This window comes from Pagrus major, chromosome 11, assembly GCF_040436345.1.
Source record: "Pagrus major chromosome 11, Pma_NU_1.0".
In the NCBI taxonomy this organism is placed as follows: Eukaryota; Metazoa; Chordata; class Actinopteri; order Spariformes; family Sparidae; genus Pagrus; species Pagrus major.
The window spans coordinates 20,759,505-20,778,510 of NC_133225.1; the positions used below are offsets into that span (position 1 = coordinate 20,759,505).

Here is a 19,006-nt window from a genome sequence, read left to right on the forward strand (position 1 = left end):
TAAAGTGTTAACATGTGAAGCTGTGATGTCGTATAATAAGAGCCAAGAAAAACCTTCCATATTAATTACTGTTGACATGGAAAAAAATCTAATTAGATATGAGGCGGAAACACCGAAGAGCTTGCTTAATGATCAGACTGCAGCTAAAACCTCTATTGATTTTCTCGTTAAATATACAGCTCAATTAAAGATACAGCAGATTAAAAGACGACTACAAATCGCAGCGGTGGATCTGGACATGCTGGGGAAGCTGGGTAACATGGGGCTCCTGCTGCAGTGAGAGAATTACATGATTTCCCCCTCACCTTCTACCTCATCACTGCAGTGCAGTGGGTAATGAGGCTACACAGGTATTACTCTTTTTCCATGTGAAAACCAATATTTCTCAAAGTTGTGACCATTTTCAAACACAGGCTGTGATGCTCACAGGCACTTATGACAAAACGACTAGTTGAATTTCAGCAGTAAAAGCATGAAATCAACGCTGATAAGCCACAAACAACATCCATAATGCTGACCTCTGAATAAATACAGCAGAAATAATCAAACAAACAATTCAAATCGCCTTCCTTTGTTAAAATGAAGCACCTGCTTAACACAAGCCAGACCAAGGCTCTTTTTTTCCCTTCCCTGCTTCAGCCTTGTCACTGACAAATAAAAACCTTGACAGTCTGTGTACCCTAACCAAGAGAGAAGGGCAGAATTACAATGTATAATGGAAAACCTTTCTGTTTCTCATTGAAGACAAAAGAAGCAGTTTAAAGTCTATAAACATTTTTTTAAGTTTTAAGTTTAAGTTTTAGCTGTGGAATTATTTCGTCTTACATATTTTCTACTTTATTTCAACAGATGGATGGATATTTTTAAAGAATATTTAGGAAGGAATGTTTGAGTTGTGTTTCGCGAAATAATAGCACATCATGCTTGGATTCCTGTATTTCAAAAGCCCAGTCAGTCATTTTTGACTATCTAAATAAATATAGTATATACAGTATATATCACCCTAATGTTTAAATTTCGATCACAGATTGTGTCCTATGTGTTATATATTACATATATATATATATATATTTTATTTTATTTAAACCTTTTCGTAATGGGGCAATCTAATTTTTCAAGGTTGTTTATTTTATCATCAAGTTTCAAGATCAACAGTTAATGATAGCAACATCTATGAAAGTATGTACCTGCAAGGAGTTAAGGAGGATGAAGATGTAGGCCATGACAATGGAGAAAGGCACCAATACGCCACAAAGCCATGTCAATCCGAGGATGGGCAGCAACACCAACACTGCTTTCACTGCAGCCCTGTACAAATATGCAAACAAAATTATAATAAAGCACACGTGCACACGCCATAAAGACTCAAACTGGTTGACTGGCTGACAGAGCTGAACTTACACCTGACCAGATAACAATATTTAAAGTATTCCCTTAAAAATCCTCCTTCCTTCCTGATCATCCCGTGCTTAATTCTGAGTTTCTCAACTTCTCAGTTCTTTTAGAACAAAACTGGGCGGCTTTGGCAGACTGGTTATTCCATATACAACACTGCGGCTGGGAAAGCTCATGGGGTGACAACTTCCCACCTTAAATCTGCCTTAATTCTGTTTAGAGTGGAATTATCTTCCTGCTCAGGTGACCACCAAACCGCACCAGCTGTGTGTGTGTGTTCATGTGTGTGTGACATGGCAGGCGGCGAGCCCTAGTTTACTCAGCGGAGGAATGTGTTTGAGTTTCCGCGACGGCTGCCACCCAGGGGTGCCAAACAGTTCAAGGCCTGCTTTTAAAACCTTCATAAAGCACCTACTGTGAGCCCCGGTGGGCAGAGGTACTGAAAAAAAAATATACACTTTAACATGATTTTCACTGATAGGATCATATACAGCCCCTGCTGGGAGAAATCTACTGGATCACACACAGCAGGAGCGCACTCTGATGAACGGACACCAGTGCCAAAAAAGGAAGCAAAAGAAAATGACATCAGCAGGGGGGCTTAACAAGATATTGTTTCATAAAATTGCAATGTAATAAAAGCAAGTTTAGCCACAGTACATTTTATCAAAAGGAGTTACATTTGTCATGAAGGTGTAGGCTATCAGATAAAAATCATGCAGTTATTTAGGCTGTGTTGAAATTACATTTTGGTTACTCTGGAAGCACTGCAAATGACCAATCACAAGCCTCTTATAAAAAAAAAAATACAACAAGCAAACAAATGGTTAGGATTCATAGAAAGCATACTGACCTTTACAAAATCTTTTTTTTTATTTCATGTCATTGTATAGTTCAAAACCCCCAAATATTGCAGTTTTATATTGTTATATTGTTGCCATTATCCTTCAACCCAAGGCAGCAACAAGCTTGAGATGATTAAATAATTTGTATTAAATAAAAAATAAATATGTAGATATTCTTGCATAAGAAATTCCTCCATCCAAATATATTAGAGATCATTTTGGAAAATCAATGTCAATTAAGGTCTGATCAATAACATTTTCTTAAAGGACAGTACTGCAAAGTGCTGCTTATTTCAGAGTACAGCTGCTGAGAGATGAGATTTTACAGAGAAATTCAACCAAAAATGTATTCATAATCTTAATAATCAATAATATTAATATCACTAGAAATACTACTGTCCCTGCTTCTATTACTGACAGTCATAATATAATTTAAATCAAACAATCCTAAAACTGCATGTATTTAAGAGTAAGGATAACACATATTAACTGTTTTGATGAATTCTATGGCATTTATGCAGTCTTAGTCAGAAATAATCTACTGTGTCAATACACCTGAACTAAACAACATGGCAGGTCAATAACAGCTTTTAAATTCAAATAAGCTCATACTGGCATCAGAAACCTCCTATCTGAATAATTTGTGTATCTTGTCAACACTGAAGGATGCAAAGACACAAACAAGTGGTTGGAGTTTGAAGACTGTTTAGAAACACTAATCCAATCCATTCAATACGTATTCCTATATTTTTTTTGAGAAATGAGGCTTAATGTTGTAAAATGAGAAATCCAATATTAAATCTTCCAGCTGCTTTTTATTTGACGACCAGTGACTACAGGTTGTCTGCTCCGAGGCCTGTAGTCTGGGTGAATAATCTTAAAAAAGAGGACAAATGGTGCCTCCTTGTGGCTTGTACCTTATTTGCTCATAGGCTTGTTCCGCAGGACTGGTGCCCATGGCCAACATGATGGACCTTCTCTTTGCAGTGGAGATGGTGATGACCACAACCCTGGTCAGTACCATGATATTCACCTGTAAAAAATAAAAATAAAAAAGAAGGAATACAGAAATCAGAGGAGGTGAAGGCAAAGTCACAGAGAGGTGAGCACAGAAGAGGCGCACCGAGATGTGAGAGTAAATAAAATATAAATTAAAACACAGAGAAACAAAAAGATAAGATGGAGAAATATACGTGTTGATATATCTATCGGTAGGAGATTGTGAGAGATAAAATGTAACATTAAGGAAAAAGTGACAGTTGTACTTAACCACTGATTTTTTTTTAAAATGAAGTACAAAATGGCAGAATGCATCTTGTATTTTGTATTGTAACTGTTCAAATCCAAAAAGACAACATGATATGATTAGGATTTAATCTTCTGACCATAATGATGAAGATGACGGGCCCAGCGAAGCCCCAGATAATGCCATTCTGGACACTGAGCCAACAGTAGCCGTCGGCTGAGTATTTGCCTGAGGCTGATGCCAGCGTAATGGTGACTATCAGCACTGGCAGACCTGGAGGGTAGGAGGGGAAAAAAAGAAAAGCAGTGAAGGAGGAGGATAAAAGAGGGGAAAAAAAATTAGTAAGACATACAGTAGATAATCAGGAAGAGGAAGGAGAGGATCTACATCAACGGACTGCTGTGATGAAAAATGGTAACAAACATCAGGCAAAAATCTTTCATAAAAGTATTATTCTATGCTTCCCACAACTATGGTATATACAAAAATGCAAATCATTTGATTTCTGTCAATCAAAAAGAAAAGAAGATGTAATAAAAAAAAAAACAAGGAATCTGACTCTCTGTTGGGTTCTCATCCACAATTTGAGCATATCTATTACTAGCAAAAATATATATATATATATATATACATATATACATATTATATACTATATCCTTCACAACAAAATCCTGGACATTCAGAGCACAAGTGTGAAAGAGTGATTTGGTTACTGTTAAGCCACTGTACCCCAGCCGATGAGATAGTAATACTTCATGTGTCGGTCCTCGCTTAGGTTGACTGCGACCACCTTGCTCCAGAGCAGCAGACCCTCCACCAGCATCCAGGTAAATGCTGCCATGAAGAAGAGATGGAGCAGTGCCGCCACAAGTGTACATGCCACCTACCAACATGCAAACACAGGCATTCAGACAGATACATGTTACAGGCTGGCCACACTGGATGCTTGTGTAGTGTGTGGCGGCTGCGTTGCTGCTGCTCACTTGTGCGTGTGTCCACATAGGCAGCGCTGCTGCTGTAGCACGGGTCCTGCCTGCCCTATCTGTTTACATGGAGTTTGCCTTTGATAATTATCAATAAATATGATGAAGTGATTTTCCTCTACCCCCGTTGAAAGAGTGAGAAAGCAGGAAAGGGAAAGAAAGAGAAAGAGAGTGCACAGGAAAAAACTGTCCTTCACCTGTTGTGTGACATATTCTATAGATGCAGACATTAAAACTGTAGTGAAATGCTGGTATGATGTCGATATGACTGTCTACAGGTCGTTTTCAGGTCCATTTTTGCCAAAAACCATGGCTATTGTCTTCAACCAAAAATAATATACAATTTTGAGCCGGCACAGGGACAGTTGTGGCAACTAAAAGGATGTTTTCGCTTCACAGACATGTCAGAAATCCACCACAGAAATACAAATACAGGCTCCACAAACTAGAAAGAATCAGATCCATAGATGCCACAAATTACTCATATGACACTACAATAATCAGCTAGAAGTGGAACTTATTGCAGATTGGATTAGAGGAGAGACTTGTGTCCTTAAACACACACAAACACATAATGTCAGAGGTTGAGTAACTATATATTGTTGTTTATGGATTGTTGAAGGGCAGTTCAATATTTTGGGTGATAAATGAGGTGGCAGTGGTCACTATGACCCAGTTACACCATTTACAATCCCAAAGGCACAAATTACTCTATGTTAAGGAAATTTCAATCTCCAAATCCTATTCATAATGTAACAGATTAGACAGTGCACACAAACTGGACAGGATAAACTGTGCTAGAAATATATTGTGTTTATTCTTATCTGACAATAGATTAAGATATATGAAAAACAAGAAATTGTGTGGAATTGTGTGAGGTTGAAGATATGTCAAGTAACAACAATATATCTTATTGAAACATCCTTCGCAAAACACTGAAGCCCTCCAGGCTAGGTCTGGATTGGCCAAAACTATGTGTAAAAAACCTTGTTAAAATCTGAAAAAAGGTCAGTCAGTCTAAATATAAACATATGAATCCATGTGATGAATTTCCAGCAAGCGATCACCTGCCCCCAGGAGTGAAGCCCACCCTGACATGACCTGGGGTCAAAAGACCAAGGGTCAAACCAACTACATGCCATTCGGTGACTACTGAGAGACTGAACCATGTGTTCTAGCTGATGGATATGACATTAGTGGCCACTTATGTAACAACCAATGCCAAACTATTTGTTTTGCTAGGGACCCTCATATGGATTTGGATTTCAAGTCTCATTAAGGTAGCTATTAAAACACAGTGGGTTAACTGTTAAATTTTAATAAACCATTTTTTAAATCTTGATTGATCTGACTTGAGTTTATTTAAGTGAAAAAAAAAACTACTATAACTACTATCTACTTTTTGCTTTGAAAAACATGTATTTGTATATTAGTTAAGTTGCTCCCATTTTTAGCTTCTGACTCAATATAATTTTCATGCAAAATTTGACACAAATCTACATACTGCATCTGTCAATGATCAGTAAATTAATTTCTGTCTTACCGTCCGTCATTCACCTTTATTTGTCTCCAGTCTACCACTTGGTATGACAACATTCAATCTTGCATTAGTAAACTAAGTTGGATATTTTGTTGCCTGCCTTTACCTTATTGTGAATGGCTGAGCCACTGCAGAGCAGTATCACCTGGGCGCAGATCAGAGCGATGAACAGGTTCTTATGGATAGACGTCCTGTCAGATTTGGGGATGCTATGAATAGAGAGAGGGATAACTTAAATTTTTTTTATACAGATCTTGTACTAAAATGGGATATGGTTAAAAGTGACCATAACAATAATAATAATAATAATAATAATAATATCTATCTAGAAACTTAAAAACAAGTTATTGAAAGCAGCTTTTTGAGGCTGAAATCAAGAGAAAAACATCACAGCAATCCATCCACCAGATGTCAAGATATTTAATTCTTTACCGAAGTGTTGGACTGATGGATAGGCTTTCCATCACTAGAGTGACAAAAATCAGTTCATATCTAAGGCTATTAAATGGCCTGACTCTGACTCCAGATCTTTATTTACCATTTATTTATTTCTATTGTTGGTATGAAGGTAAGATGTGTCTAAGATTTTAACATATCACACAACCACCAAGTTCTTTTCCAATATATTTTAATGCTGGCTGGTATCTAATGAATGCTATGCTAAGAGGTATATGTACAAGATAGCCTTGCATTGCACCATCCCTGGGGATAAACACATATACTGTCTTTAAAAACATTACATATTTCCATTTCAGTTTCCCGTCAACAGACAGATGAATCTGGTTTAAAGTGGTAAATGAACTGAAGAGCCTCTCATTACCTCCTGAATAGGTTCAGCCTATCTAGACTAATTTCACAAGCGCATCACTGCCTGTGACCACTATAATTCCATGGTGTGATTATGCACGCATATATGGGCATGTGTACCTCTACTTTATGTGTGTTAAGTGTGTGTATTTAAGTACACAAATGCATGTACATCATGCGCCAGCATGTGTGTGAAATGCATGGCTGCACTCTCTGATTTCAGGACAGTCATAAATCGTCAGGGCAGCTCTCCTCCAGCTAACTGTGATCCCTCAGTGACCCTAATGTTAATTAACGGCTGCAGGATACCGCCATAAACCTTCAGAGTAGACTCACATGTAGACCACGGTAATTACTGGATTAGCTCTAGTCAATACTCACAGCAGCCTGAGGAACAGAGCAGAAGCAACACAATGCCGATAAGATATCTCTCTCTTTTTGTATGGGAGACATCAAAACTATGAGTAGATCTGACGGTGGTGTATATATCTTAGTCTCAAGTCCCAAGTCTCATTGGCACAGAAATAGCCAGATTTAAATACAAAACATCAGCCGCATTTTTAGTTTTTAGTATCTTTAAATACACTGTAGATGTCAATTCAACCCTTGTTAATTTGGCCCAGAGAGAAAGACATTAGGCAGCTATGGTGGCAGGTAAGCAGAACATGAAAATCAGATACTCACTCCAGCACAGTGAACAACATTAAGGTCACCACCAGCGCACACAGAGACGCACCGGAGCCAATGAACGTCAGCTTGGTCAAAATGAGCTCTTGCTCAGGACTCCACTGACACAGAGGGGAAAGGTAGTTGTGTGGGGCAGAGTGAGAAAAGGAGAAAGAGGGGAGAATATTGTAAAAACATCACAGGCTTAAATCATCTCATGTCTTCTCAAAGACACCAAATTGAAGCCTCACAGCTAAATACCTAAAAATTTACAATTTAAAATTGTCAGTGCTCTTGATGGTTTTAGCAGTTTTACCAATGCATTCGTCAAAAGAATAGGCACACTGGGAGTGACGCCTGCTGGTTAATATAGTGTACTACAAATCCTATGTTTAGAGGTCAAAGATCAAAAGCTGGATCTAGATTTCACATTAGCAGAATTTTGACTTAGATATATGTCAAAAACAACTAATCACATATGATCGACATGACATAACTTCTAATATTATCTAAATATATCTATTTTTCATCTTGCAATGTCTAATTTAGCATGTGTGCATCACAACACATTTCACAAGTTACCTTCGACTCAAGGTAATTCATCAGCACCGCAAAGTTGGTGGTGTGGTTACATAGACAGGAAGTGACACCAGAACCCGCAAAAGTCACCTTGCAACCATCGCTGGACCAGCTATTGGTATGATTGTGCCTAAAACACAATACACAAGTACATACACACACAAACACAAATTCATCAATTAGTTCCAGAGAGTGGAGACATTTATTCTTAAACATGAAGAATTAAATATACATATATGAGTACCATATTTATCCGTCTGAGGATATCTAATTTTGGATTGAGTAACATCATATGTACATTCATTAAATTTGACTGTGTTCCAGATTCAGATATACAGGATCAAACAGTGAATTATGTCCTAATTTAGATTACACAATAAGAGACCACCTCTTCATCATTACCTAACTGCCTTAATCTTCATCGCAGCAACACATTAAACTATCAGGGCTGTTCATGTTACTGTGTTGTTGGGCAAACTTACATCAAGCTGAAATTCCAAAAGGCACAAACAGGAGTAACACGCTGTGAATACTCCACCTAGAAACAGAAACACATGCTTGTACTTGTTTTCCTTCTCTGACTATTTACCTTGGACTCTAAGAAGCCAAAAGAGACATGGACAAAAGCCATGTGCTGCTGGCCAGGAGATCAAAATCTGTGTAGCAACATATTGCATTTGGTGAGTTTATCAAAGGGTAAGAACTTGACTATTACTCAACTGCTATTTCCAAAGAATTACTTCTTTTTGATAAAATGTCTGTCATCAACATGAATCTCAGTTTCAAGCCAGAACTTAATGTTTCAAAACTTTCAAAAAGTTCTGAAAAGTATCCATACTAACAAGTTGATAAGATTGTTATCATTAAACATAATTTACTTTTTTTTTTTTCACTCCACTGTCAATGGGCTGTCTAGCTGCTCCAAACATAATGGATTTGGTCTAATGATGTCCAAAATATATATTTGATTAATGCCATGGGCTTAACAATTACCCCCCTGTACAAAAGACTATACCACATGTGATGAGGAAAGGGTGTACTCGACGGCCACAGGGATGGTTTGGGCTTTGGATGCATCACGGATGGTAGCAGAAATGACAGCAGAGGCCAGGTGACCCGGGAGGATTCTGGGAAGGCAGACAAGGGTTACAACTTCCATCTGTCTTACAATCTAAAAGGTCATAAACGCATGAAAAGCTTAAATCCAAACCACTGGTATAAACTGTCCAAAGCTTGCACCTTAATTGGTTGAGACGAGAACAAACACTAACAACTCTTTATTTTAACTTTAGCATAAAAATAAGTGCATGTTGACAAAGCTGTTTACAAAGCCTTGGTGAGCTGTCAATCTGTCCAAATTATACATTAAAAGTACATATTTGTCAAAATGTGTTCATTTTGAGCAAAGTTTTGATTTTGTAGGTGAACGGCGAGACGCAGTGATGCTTCCACATTCTATGGTGGGTTGTGGTGGCAATGCTTTGTGTAGTGAGAAACCCCTAAAATGAGATCTAAAAATTTGTGCTGGACTTGACACTTCATGGAAAAGAAGAGAAACACATTAGCATAGACTTTATTATAGCTATTGTTACCGGCCATTTTTACTGCACCTCGAGTCAAAGTTTCTGCTGACTGGAAGCTTGTATCATTTCCAGAACTGGTGAGCTATTATTTATATTCATAATGTGAATAAAATACACTTTTGAAACTTGTCACCAGTGTTTATGAGTGGACTTAAAATGGTCTCAAGATTTAAGAGAAAACAACAGGCAAACAACAGTCAACCTTTTAACTTTCTCTTGGTGACTCAGTGGAGGGTCCTGGGCTTCAGACACAATCTCACTCAGATGGCTGTAATGGGTATGAATAAACATCAGTTCTGTATATCCTGGTTAGAGAGAGAAAAAAAGAAGATTTTCTTTTTAGCCTTTGGTAATACAAAATATTTTGCTGAGCATCACTTTCGTTTGCACATTGTTGCACTTTAAACACCAATTTCACACCCAATAGCTGCCTAATGCAAACACATCGCTTGGTTACGAGGAGTTTTATTTACCCGTCTGCTTGAAGTTCCGTCCCCAGAATGTTTGCCTTTTTTTTTTTTTTTATTTTGATTATAGTTTGTAGTTCCAACAACAGTTCCTTATTCTGGAAACATCTGGTAAAACTCTATAAGCTCTACAGTAAAAAATGCATTGACTTCAACATGAATTTATTCAGTTCATTAAAGTTATTTTAGCATTAAATACAATTTAAATGTGACTATGATCCATATCTTACTCTACAACTACTTGAAGGATGTGTAATATAAGGGCATGAAATATTCTGGCTATAAATCAGTACCAAAAATGGCAATTATAAATTGAGTGTGTGAGAACATACTGTATGTTTTTCCGTCTCAATGGCCTTTAGGACAAGTGCCTTTCGTGTGTGCGTGTGTTTCCTACCCAGTGTGTGGATCCTCTGGAGCTCAGTGTCAGGGATGAGCAATTCATCCTGACCACTGCTGCTGGCGGTGAGAGACCCGACTGCAAATGGCTTGAAGACCTGACGACAACTCTTTTCAGACAGCTTCTGCCACTTTATGTACACATCTGGCAACAAAGACCGCAGAGGACACCCAGAAAAATAGAGACAAATTAACAATAAAAGCAACCATCAGAAGAAATGCAAGGCTTATTTTCTGTGTTGCAAAGTCGAGAGCTTCCACTTGGAATGGATCAATAAAATTATATATGGTGGATCTATTAGCGTACTAAATATTATTCCCTGAATTCTGTGTAACCACTTCAAAAAGGAAATGAAGAAGTGCAATATCACAAAAAAGGTTATAATAACCTAAATATAAACAACCAAGAACAAAAGAAATACAAATTACAATACAGATTGTTGCAATGTTCACATCACAAGAATGCTGGCCGTTTTTCTTTTAGTGATTCCGATAATATTTTTTTTGTAGAAGTTTTGACGTTTTTATTACCTATGTTCTTGGTAGAAAGAGTGAAGCCTCTTCTCTCAGCAGATAGCATATCTGCAAGAGTTTCAGTGAGATGGTCAATGCTCTTGACAATAGTAAAAGGCCCCACGCTGACCTGTACAAGAAATACAGACCAGAACACAAATTCAGATCCAGACTCATTGAAGAGAAAGGACGACTTTATCGGGTTAAGAAAGTTGAGAAATGTATTTTATCTTATCAATAACTTCAGCATATAAACACCATAGGAGACCTTGTGAAGATAAAAGCAACTAATGGGTTGAATCCCAGCTACAAATAAGGTTTGTCCATTCAACCCAGAGACATCTTTGGTTTATTTTCCTGTCTGGTTTGACCAGATTTCCACAGTTTGCTTGGTTACAATGCAATGCTAAAATACTTCCCATGGCACACCTTCACTGTTTTTTGGGGGGAAATTTTGGGGGCAAAATAAAAAACAATCTGAATGTAAAAACAAACCCTGCAAATCAAATAAACCTTAGAGTTTTCTTGGGCAAGATAAATATAGGTCACACACTCACCCCATCCTCTGTCAGACCCATCCACTGTGTAGCCATATGGGGCTCCAACATTAAACTTGCCATCTTTACGTAGTTGGTAGCAATGGATACCATGACCTCTGCTGCATCGACTCCAGCAGCGTGAGTGCTAGCCAGTGCAGTCAGGTCCATCTCAATCATCTGGGTGAGGTAGAGGACGTCACTGGAGGTGAGGAGGTTCGGGCCACCAGCCTCCAACATATGCAGAACAGACTGGGTCAGCTGCTGTAGCAAGGTCAGATCCCTGTCCCAGGAGGTGTTAACATTCAGCTCCTCCATCACATAAGGAAAAGAAGGATAGATAAATATTTTTTAACTTTATTACCTGGAGGAAGGTGGCTGCAATACAGTGCTGCCACTTCACTAATTCCTTGTCACTCCTCAGGATTACCATTGCTTCAGTTCATCAATTACAACAGATTATTAGAAGCATTAGGGAAGTTAATCAGAAAAGGTAATTGTGCTCCTAAAATTGTAACAATATGATTTTCTAATGATAAGAGTACTTTATCTTTATGACAAGCCTACATTTGCATGTCTGGTATCAGATATGTAATTCTGAGTTTGTTTGTTAGCAACGATACATAACTGTCTGGACAAAGATGGTTGATTGTTGAGTCTCATCCCTAGGTTGTCAAATACTATGTTGATAAATACCGAAGCTTCGACCCCAAGCCACCAACCCAAAGATTACATTTTTATGGACCTGGGGATGAGAATAGACAATCAACGATCTTTCACCATATCTACATTGCACAGCCTAAATTAAACTTCATAATGATAGAGAGTCTGTATTGCTGCAAAATTGTGAAAGCCTTTTATTCTTTACCATGTCACTTTGTATCATTGTAATGGAAAATTATACTACTAGACTCTTGTATGAGACATGATTTAACTCTTAAATCATTATTATGTTTTACATTGTCTTCATATGTTCTTCCCACATCCTTGAATGTTTGTACTGTTTGCACAATGACAGACTGTTATTATTATGTGCTTCTTGTTATGGGAACAGAACCTGGTACAGGCATGAGAAGGACACAGGGCACTCCTTTCCCTCTATCAAAAAGGTTTCTCAACTGTCTCATCTTGCTCATCTTTCTGCAGACTGCATGCCACTGTATGATTGTTGAACCTTCTTTATAAAGAATAAAATCCTTAAAGACAACTGATATCTCTTACAAGTTTATTTCAGATATCTCACAAGTAAGACAAATTTCCACAACACCGTCCTCTCTGTATTCAATATCACCAAGGTGAGTTCTTGTTAATTTATGTCACTGGACCACTAAACCACTAGATAAACTGTCCAACTCACAGGTTTGGTAAGAGGATTCTTCCTCAATCTACTGAAGAATGGTGTCTTCGGTAAAGTGATAACATCCAACACTTCTGTAGACAAGAAAAGAGAGAAATATAATAGTACATACAAAAATACAATTTATTACAGGGAAACGCAACACTCAGCCATAGACATTTGCAATGATTCAACAGTCTTTGCTACCTTTACAGTGTGTCTACAATGATTAATTAATTTTATTCATCTTAATTATTCAATTGTAGAATTTATTACAGGACTATTGTATTGGATTGTCCAGGTAATGCTCTTTTTTCCGTGGTCTCTCTAGGTCAGATACAGCAGACCAAATAATCACGTTACATTGAGAATAAAATGCATAAAAAATAATTGACACTATTATTATTATTATTATTATTATTATTGTAATTATTATTGGTACCTTTCTTAAATTGGCAGACAGCCCCTTTGGATAAGTCACACTTGGCCAGGCCCCAACTCCCCACAACAGGGTCAAAGATGCCACAATCCTCATCAGACTGAGGACTATGGAACAACTCAAAGGAAATGGTTTGATTCTGCAAAGAATTTCTCTCCTGGAGGGACTCCAAGAATGGGTTTCCTAGCGGAGGAAATTCTAAATGTTAAGTTCTTGAAAATTAAAGAGACATCTCAAGACTGAACGTCATATTTCATCACAGTAGCATGGATAATGCTTCATAACAATCTTGCAAAGACAAAAAATAAAAAGCTCATCAAGATGTAATTCAAAGGGCAATCAGGCAGGTTTCATTGGCCACAAAATATCCGGAACATGTCCCAACAGCATAAAATTAAACTACACAGCATCATATTATACCATTACTCCTTAAGCCAACAAGTTTTATTAATTAAGTACTGCATTTGAACAGTGACCCACATTTAGACTTGATTTGACTTCAATAAGCATTTTCTGATCTGTCACCGTGTGTGTACGATTAGCTGTTTGCAAAGAAATCTTGGTTAAAATTAGGAAAAGGTTTTGGCAATGGCAAACAAATTATGGTTTAATGCAGGCACTTACATTTCTTGCATATCGCTAGGAAAGCTCACAGTCATGGCAGATAAGATAAAGTAAACACTTCAGTTGCAGGAGCTGGTATGATGAGAAAGGGAGAATTTTTAGGTACTGCCATGTTGGTTGAAGTCTAATGACAGGAAGATCAAGGATCCCTCAAAAGCTATTATACACAAACCCTGACTGTGTACGTCGATCTTTAAAATATTGTTACTGAAAGAGAGCAAACTCAATATGCCATCGGCATGTTCAGTTCCAGGAGGGGGAGTCTGTGTTTTGGCCTCTCATTGCTCACTGGGGAGCATGATGTCAGAACAGGAGAAGTTTGTTTTGAAGGGTGGGATTCAGAGTGACGTGAGTCACAAAACATTTACAAGAACCATTAGAAACCCTACAGTCTGCCAATTACAACTTGGTCACCGTCCCTCCTTTTCATTGGAGCGTGAAAGCAAGTGAGAGCAAGACAGACAGATTTCCCCTTTCCTTCAATCTCATCAAGTTTCTAGTAGTGCTTAATGCTGAGAGGAAAGCAGGTTTGTGTATGTGAGGTTTGCCATAGCATGCCACAATTTGAAAAAGGATTAGTGATGTCCTAATAAAGCTTTTTGCTGTTCTCAATCTGAGTCACTTAATGACAAGTATCTGCCAATAACAAGTCTTAAACATGTTATTGATATTTTCCAACATAACTCAGTTGTGAGGTGTACACGTAACTTGGGTAGTGTGGACCAATAACATCACTTAATTTACGTAACATCTGCTGCTTGCATATACAATGAACTTATGTAATACAAATAATTCTTAGTAAACACAATATTTGTTCCTTTGTTTTTGTTTCTTGTTCTTGTTTTAATTATGCTTCTTTATTCAATGCTTGGTTATGCAGACTGGTTTGAAAAGATGCCAGCTTAGTGTATTTATGTGCTGTAGATAGGCTTTAAAACAAATTTAAGGGTCAGGTTGGAGGATTTATGATATTATATAAAATCATGAACGTGAATTTAGCAGTTCACCTGTCTTTTCAAACACAGGCACTGTAGCCATAGATTGGGACACTTTCTTATGTCAGTCCATAAAAGATCAGGATAAAGAATCTGGAATAGATCACGAACAGCCAAAACAACACTTGGTCATAATTCTTATCTTGTCTCAGTCGTCTGCAATAAAGTGCTCTCGCAGTAATATGTTCTCATACTAAAGCTGCAACCAACATTGATATAAATTCCATTATAATTGGGTCTGGTAAGAGATATTAGAGTGTGGATGTAGAGAAAGATGAAGCAGAGAGCAGATTTGGGTCTTTCTGTATCTGCAATTGCTTCATAGCATTTAGTTTACGCTGCGGGGAATGCCAGATGGGTGGAGTTTACAACATAAGGCCAGCACAGATCTTGGCATGTTACTCAAAAGTGTGTCGTCCAAAATGACTTTCAAATGGTCTCTATGTGATTGTTTTTTTATTTTTTTTATTTCTGCATAGCAACCCCACCCAGCCCTACTGCCAAACTAGCTAAACCGTAAACAGAATTTTAAAGTAATGCTTTACTTTACCACTGGACCTTGTGGATATATTGGAGTCTCTTCTGTATTTTATGGTGTAAACTCTTCCTATACTTCCCTGAACTTGGTGATTAAATTAGCTTGATTCAGATTCTAGTAACCCTTCAGCTTCTTCCCCTGGCCTCATGCTGCATCATAATAAATGTACCTTGACATGGGTTGTCTCTCCATGGCTTCATAAGGGAGGTGTCTATTTCCATGGCTTTTTCACTCCACTTGAACACCAGCCCAGAGGAAATGGGTGAACACGACTTTTCCATAGTCTCAATTTCGCTGCTGTTCAGTACCCGATCCCATATGTGCAGCTCTGTGATGCTCCCTGAGAATGACTCATCCTTCTTAAAAGAACCCCCAAAGGTGTCCTGCTCCTGCCCGATAATAAAAAGACCATCACGGCCAATGCTGTCAGAAGTGTTTAAGCCGTCACCCCTAGAGACCACAAGGCCATCAGCAAACAGTGCCCAACGTCCACCATTCTGGCTCCAAGACACGCACACTGAGTGCCAGGAGTCGTTGCGGCCGAAGACTTTTTGGTATGGTCCATGAATGCCATGGACTAGCAGAGCCAGCTGAACAAGCTCACCCTGGATCAGGTTTGCACGGAGCTGGAACTCATTAATATATGACTGGATGGAATAGGAGAAGATGGTGGAAATTCCAAAGCAATTTGGATCGAAGCGGAGACGGGTGCAAACAGTCACTGAGCCCATGGATGGGAACTTGTGTAGGAGACGGGCATACTTCTTGTCCGAGCGCCCGCTGAACTCCAGGATCAGGGTCTGGGAGGAACCTTTGGTTTCACCCCAAACAGAGAGAATAAAGACACATTACTATGGGGGGAAATTTCCTGGCACAGCTCTAGGAAAAGATTTAACCAAATCATAAAATTGCACTTTGTGGTCCTATTTGTACCACAAATACTTTTTTATTCACTGTAGCTAAGTGTGTTGCATAGCAGCTTCATCAGTCCCATTTTATGTTCTTTTACCCTTTTAGTCAGTAAGTGAAACACAAGGAGCCTACTACTAAGAAAGAACTAATATGTTAATATAAAGTGTTATAAATGGCACACAGAACCTACTTGTGAGATGTGTCGTGACTTTCCTGGCAATCCACACAGGCTGAGAGATGTTCAACGATTTTAAAAAGCTGGTCAGTTCTTGGTTTTCTAGTGGGTTGGAGACAGCGGCTAAGACCCCAGAGCGCTGGTTGCACAGTTTCCCTGCACTGCTCCACTGCATACGATCAGGCACATACTCATAGTAGGACTCATCATATGTCAGGGTTTTAGTTTCCAGTGTAAAGGCTGTGTAACAAAAAGAAAGAAGTAGAGAGACACACCAGACAGCACTGGTAACCAATTATGCTGAAATAGCAGACTGTGACTGACATATCGCATCTTCCTTCATGCTATAGCCTAACTAATGCTTTGGCATCTGGATTAAAACCAGTGGTTGAGCAGTACTCTACCACTCCACATTTAACACACAAATAATACTAGTGACATTCAGAGAAAGCTTATGTCAGGTTTTCATTCCAAATTTACAGTCAGCCACCCACCAAATGATGATACAAAAGTTCCAAGATTTTCTGTTGAACTATGACAGACACTGTTGCTGTTAATACTTTGTTTGCGCCTATCACAAACTCGGGTCAAATCTTCATCCAAATCCCATGCTAGTTTCCAGAAAATCTGCTAAAATTTGCATAAGGAAATTGAGGTTCCATCCACTACTGTATGCAAATATGCCATTGAACCATTGCAGAATAAGAGGGTGCAACAAAATGATGCAATGAAAAGAGCATCATTCAAACCTCAAACAATCTAAAACCATGTAGGACACATAGTGGAAATATGGCACTTAAGTTTATTTAATATTTGCATTAGAGGCACATTACAGCACCCTCATTACTCCATTATATCTTTTTGTGTTTGTGTGTGTAGATTGGATTTTTCTTAGAGTTTATTTTGACTGTTTAAACAATCAGATCTAGCTAACGTTTAGTTACTAAGAGTATCTAGCTTAGCGACCATTAAAATGTGTACTTGGAATGACAGCACATTTGCATTTATGCTAGTTAGCCTTAGTGAAACCTCTATGTACTAGTTACCTAGTTAGTGGTTGAGGATAGAGCTAACTACTTGCTGGTACAAGCAGACTAACTAGGTCAGCTAGTTAATAGTTAGCTAATGCTACTTGGTCTAGCTAAATTAACCGCCATCTTGGTCTGACTGTCTTCAATGAAGTGGTGTTTAAAGCTAACTTTAAGTGGAAAATAAATGTAAAAAAGTGACTTACCTGAGATATAGCTGTGAAAAAAAACCTGAAACAGATGTTTAAGTTTAGCTCAAGATGAAGAAGGTATGAAGCAACAGAACATTGTCTTCTCTGTTACAGTAACACAGCATTAACTGTTACACTACAGGTGTCCTGATTAACGGGAAATAAGAAAGAGGTCTGTGTTTCCTCCGCCAAGTTAGGGAGGCCACGTATATTAGTAGTTCCGGCTATATTTTTGCACTCTTACAACAAATGTAGAAAAAAACTAATTTGATATGTTAAAATGTTTTTGGTTTTTTAAAATGTTGTATTTAGGCATAATTAAATTCGCCAGTGAGCAATACAGTAGCTGTAAATAAGCAGCTGTATCTGGCGTACTAATTTAGAACACTGCAAACAACACGTCATGGCTGTTAAACTTAATTGGCTCTCCAGCCAATCAAAAGCCAGTATCTAAACTCGCAACACTGTCATAAGAAACAGCACAATCCAGGCATTTAGTGCAGGTGAAATTATAGTTCATCCAAAGAAAAGGTTATAATAATAATAATAAAAGTAATAAGTTCTAAAAAATGCTTGAACACAAGAAGTATCCACAAATCTAATATTAAAGAGCCATTAAAGAGCATCCATAACACGGAAATAAGGTTTTAGTTTACCTATAATAGGTAGAAAACAGCAAACCCACATATGCCCAATTTGTTTTTCAGAAAAATGAGTCACCAAAATGGAAACTAACGGGATAAGGGCGTTTTTACGCGACTCTAAAAAAAACTTTGCTCGATTAAAAGTAGGCTCGTGTTTGTCTAAGATATCCCACAGGAGTGAAAACAAACGTGAATAAACCACAAAGATTATACTTACAAGCAGTCCTAGATGTGGGAACAATAACCAGTGCATCCTGAAAAAAAAAAATCTTCATTAGCTGAGAATGAAATTCAATTTATATATACTTATACTATACTTTCTAATATTGGTCCAGTATTAAAAGCAAAACGGTGTTTTACCTGAATTATTCGACTTGCGAAAAACTTTTTTTGCGCGTCTTCTCATTCCAATCGCGTCGTGTCTGTGAACGCAGCATGCAACCACTTCTCAAAGCGACGTTTTGTTTTATTTATTCTTAATTCCACGAAGTGTAAAGTTAGTCAAAGTATGTTTTCTTCTCAGCTGTGCTCTGTCAGTCCGTCACTAAAGTACAGGAGGAAACCT

General features: G+C 38.0%; 1 protein-coding gene across 1 annotated transcript in view; it reads right to left on the bottom strand.

The window, feature by feature from the left end:
• Positions 1-16,921, bottom strand: part of LOC141004802 (adhesion G protein-coupled receptor D2) — an 89,166-nt gene extending 72,245 nt beyond the window's left edge. Inside the window, exons 1-19 of the mRNA XM_073476464.1 lie at positions 16,903-16,921; positions 16,594-16,818; positions 15,650-16,302; positions 14,581-14,618; positions 13,338-13,486; positions 12,905-12,987; positions 11,581-11,868; positions 11,042-11,153; positions 10,509-10,655; positions 9,847-9,949; positions 9,077-9,188; positions 8,544-8,599; positions 8,065-8,191; positions 7,501-7,604; positions 6,116-6,218; positions 4,216-4,369; positions 3,626-3,759; positions 3,158-3,273; positions 1,188-1,308 (exon numbers count right to left, since the gene is read on the bottom strand). Of these exons, the coding sequence (XP_073332565.1) occupies positions 1,188-1,308; positions 3,158-3,273; positions 3,626-3,759; positions 4,216-4,369; positions 6,116-6,218; positions 7,501-7,604; positions 8,065-8,191; positions 8,544-8,599; positions 9,077-9,188; positions 9,847-9,949; positions 10,509-10,655; positions 11,042-11,153; positions 11,581-11,868; positions 12,905-12,987; positions 13,338-13,486; positions 14,581-14,618; positions 15,650-16,302; positions 16,594-16,818; positions 16,903-16,921 (2,844 nt within the window). The remainder of the gene's footprint in view (positions 1-1,187; positions 1,309-3,157; positions 3,274-3,625; positions 3,760-4,215; positions 4,370-6,115; positions 6,219-7,500; positions 7,605-8,064; positions 8,192-8,543; positions 8,600-9,076; positions 9,189-9,846; positions 9,950-10,508; positions 10,656-11,041; positions 11,154-11,580; positions 11,869-12,904; positions 12,988-13,337; positions 13,487-14,580; positions 14,619-15,649; positions 16,303-16,593; positions 16,819-16,902) is intronic.
• Between the last annotated feature and the right edge of the window lie 2,085 nt (positions 16,922-19,006).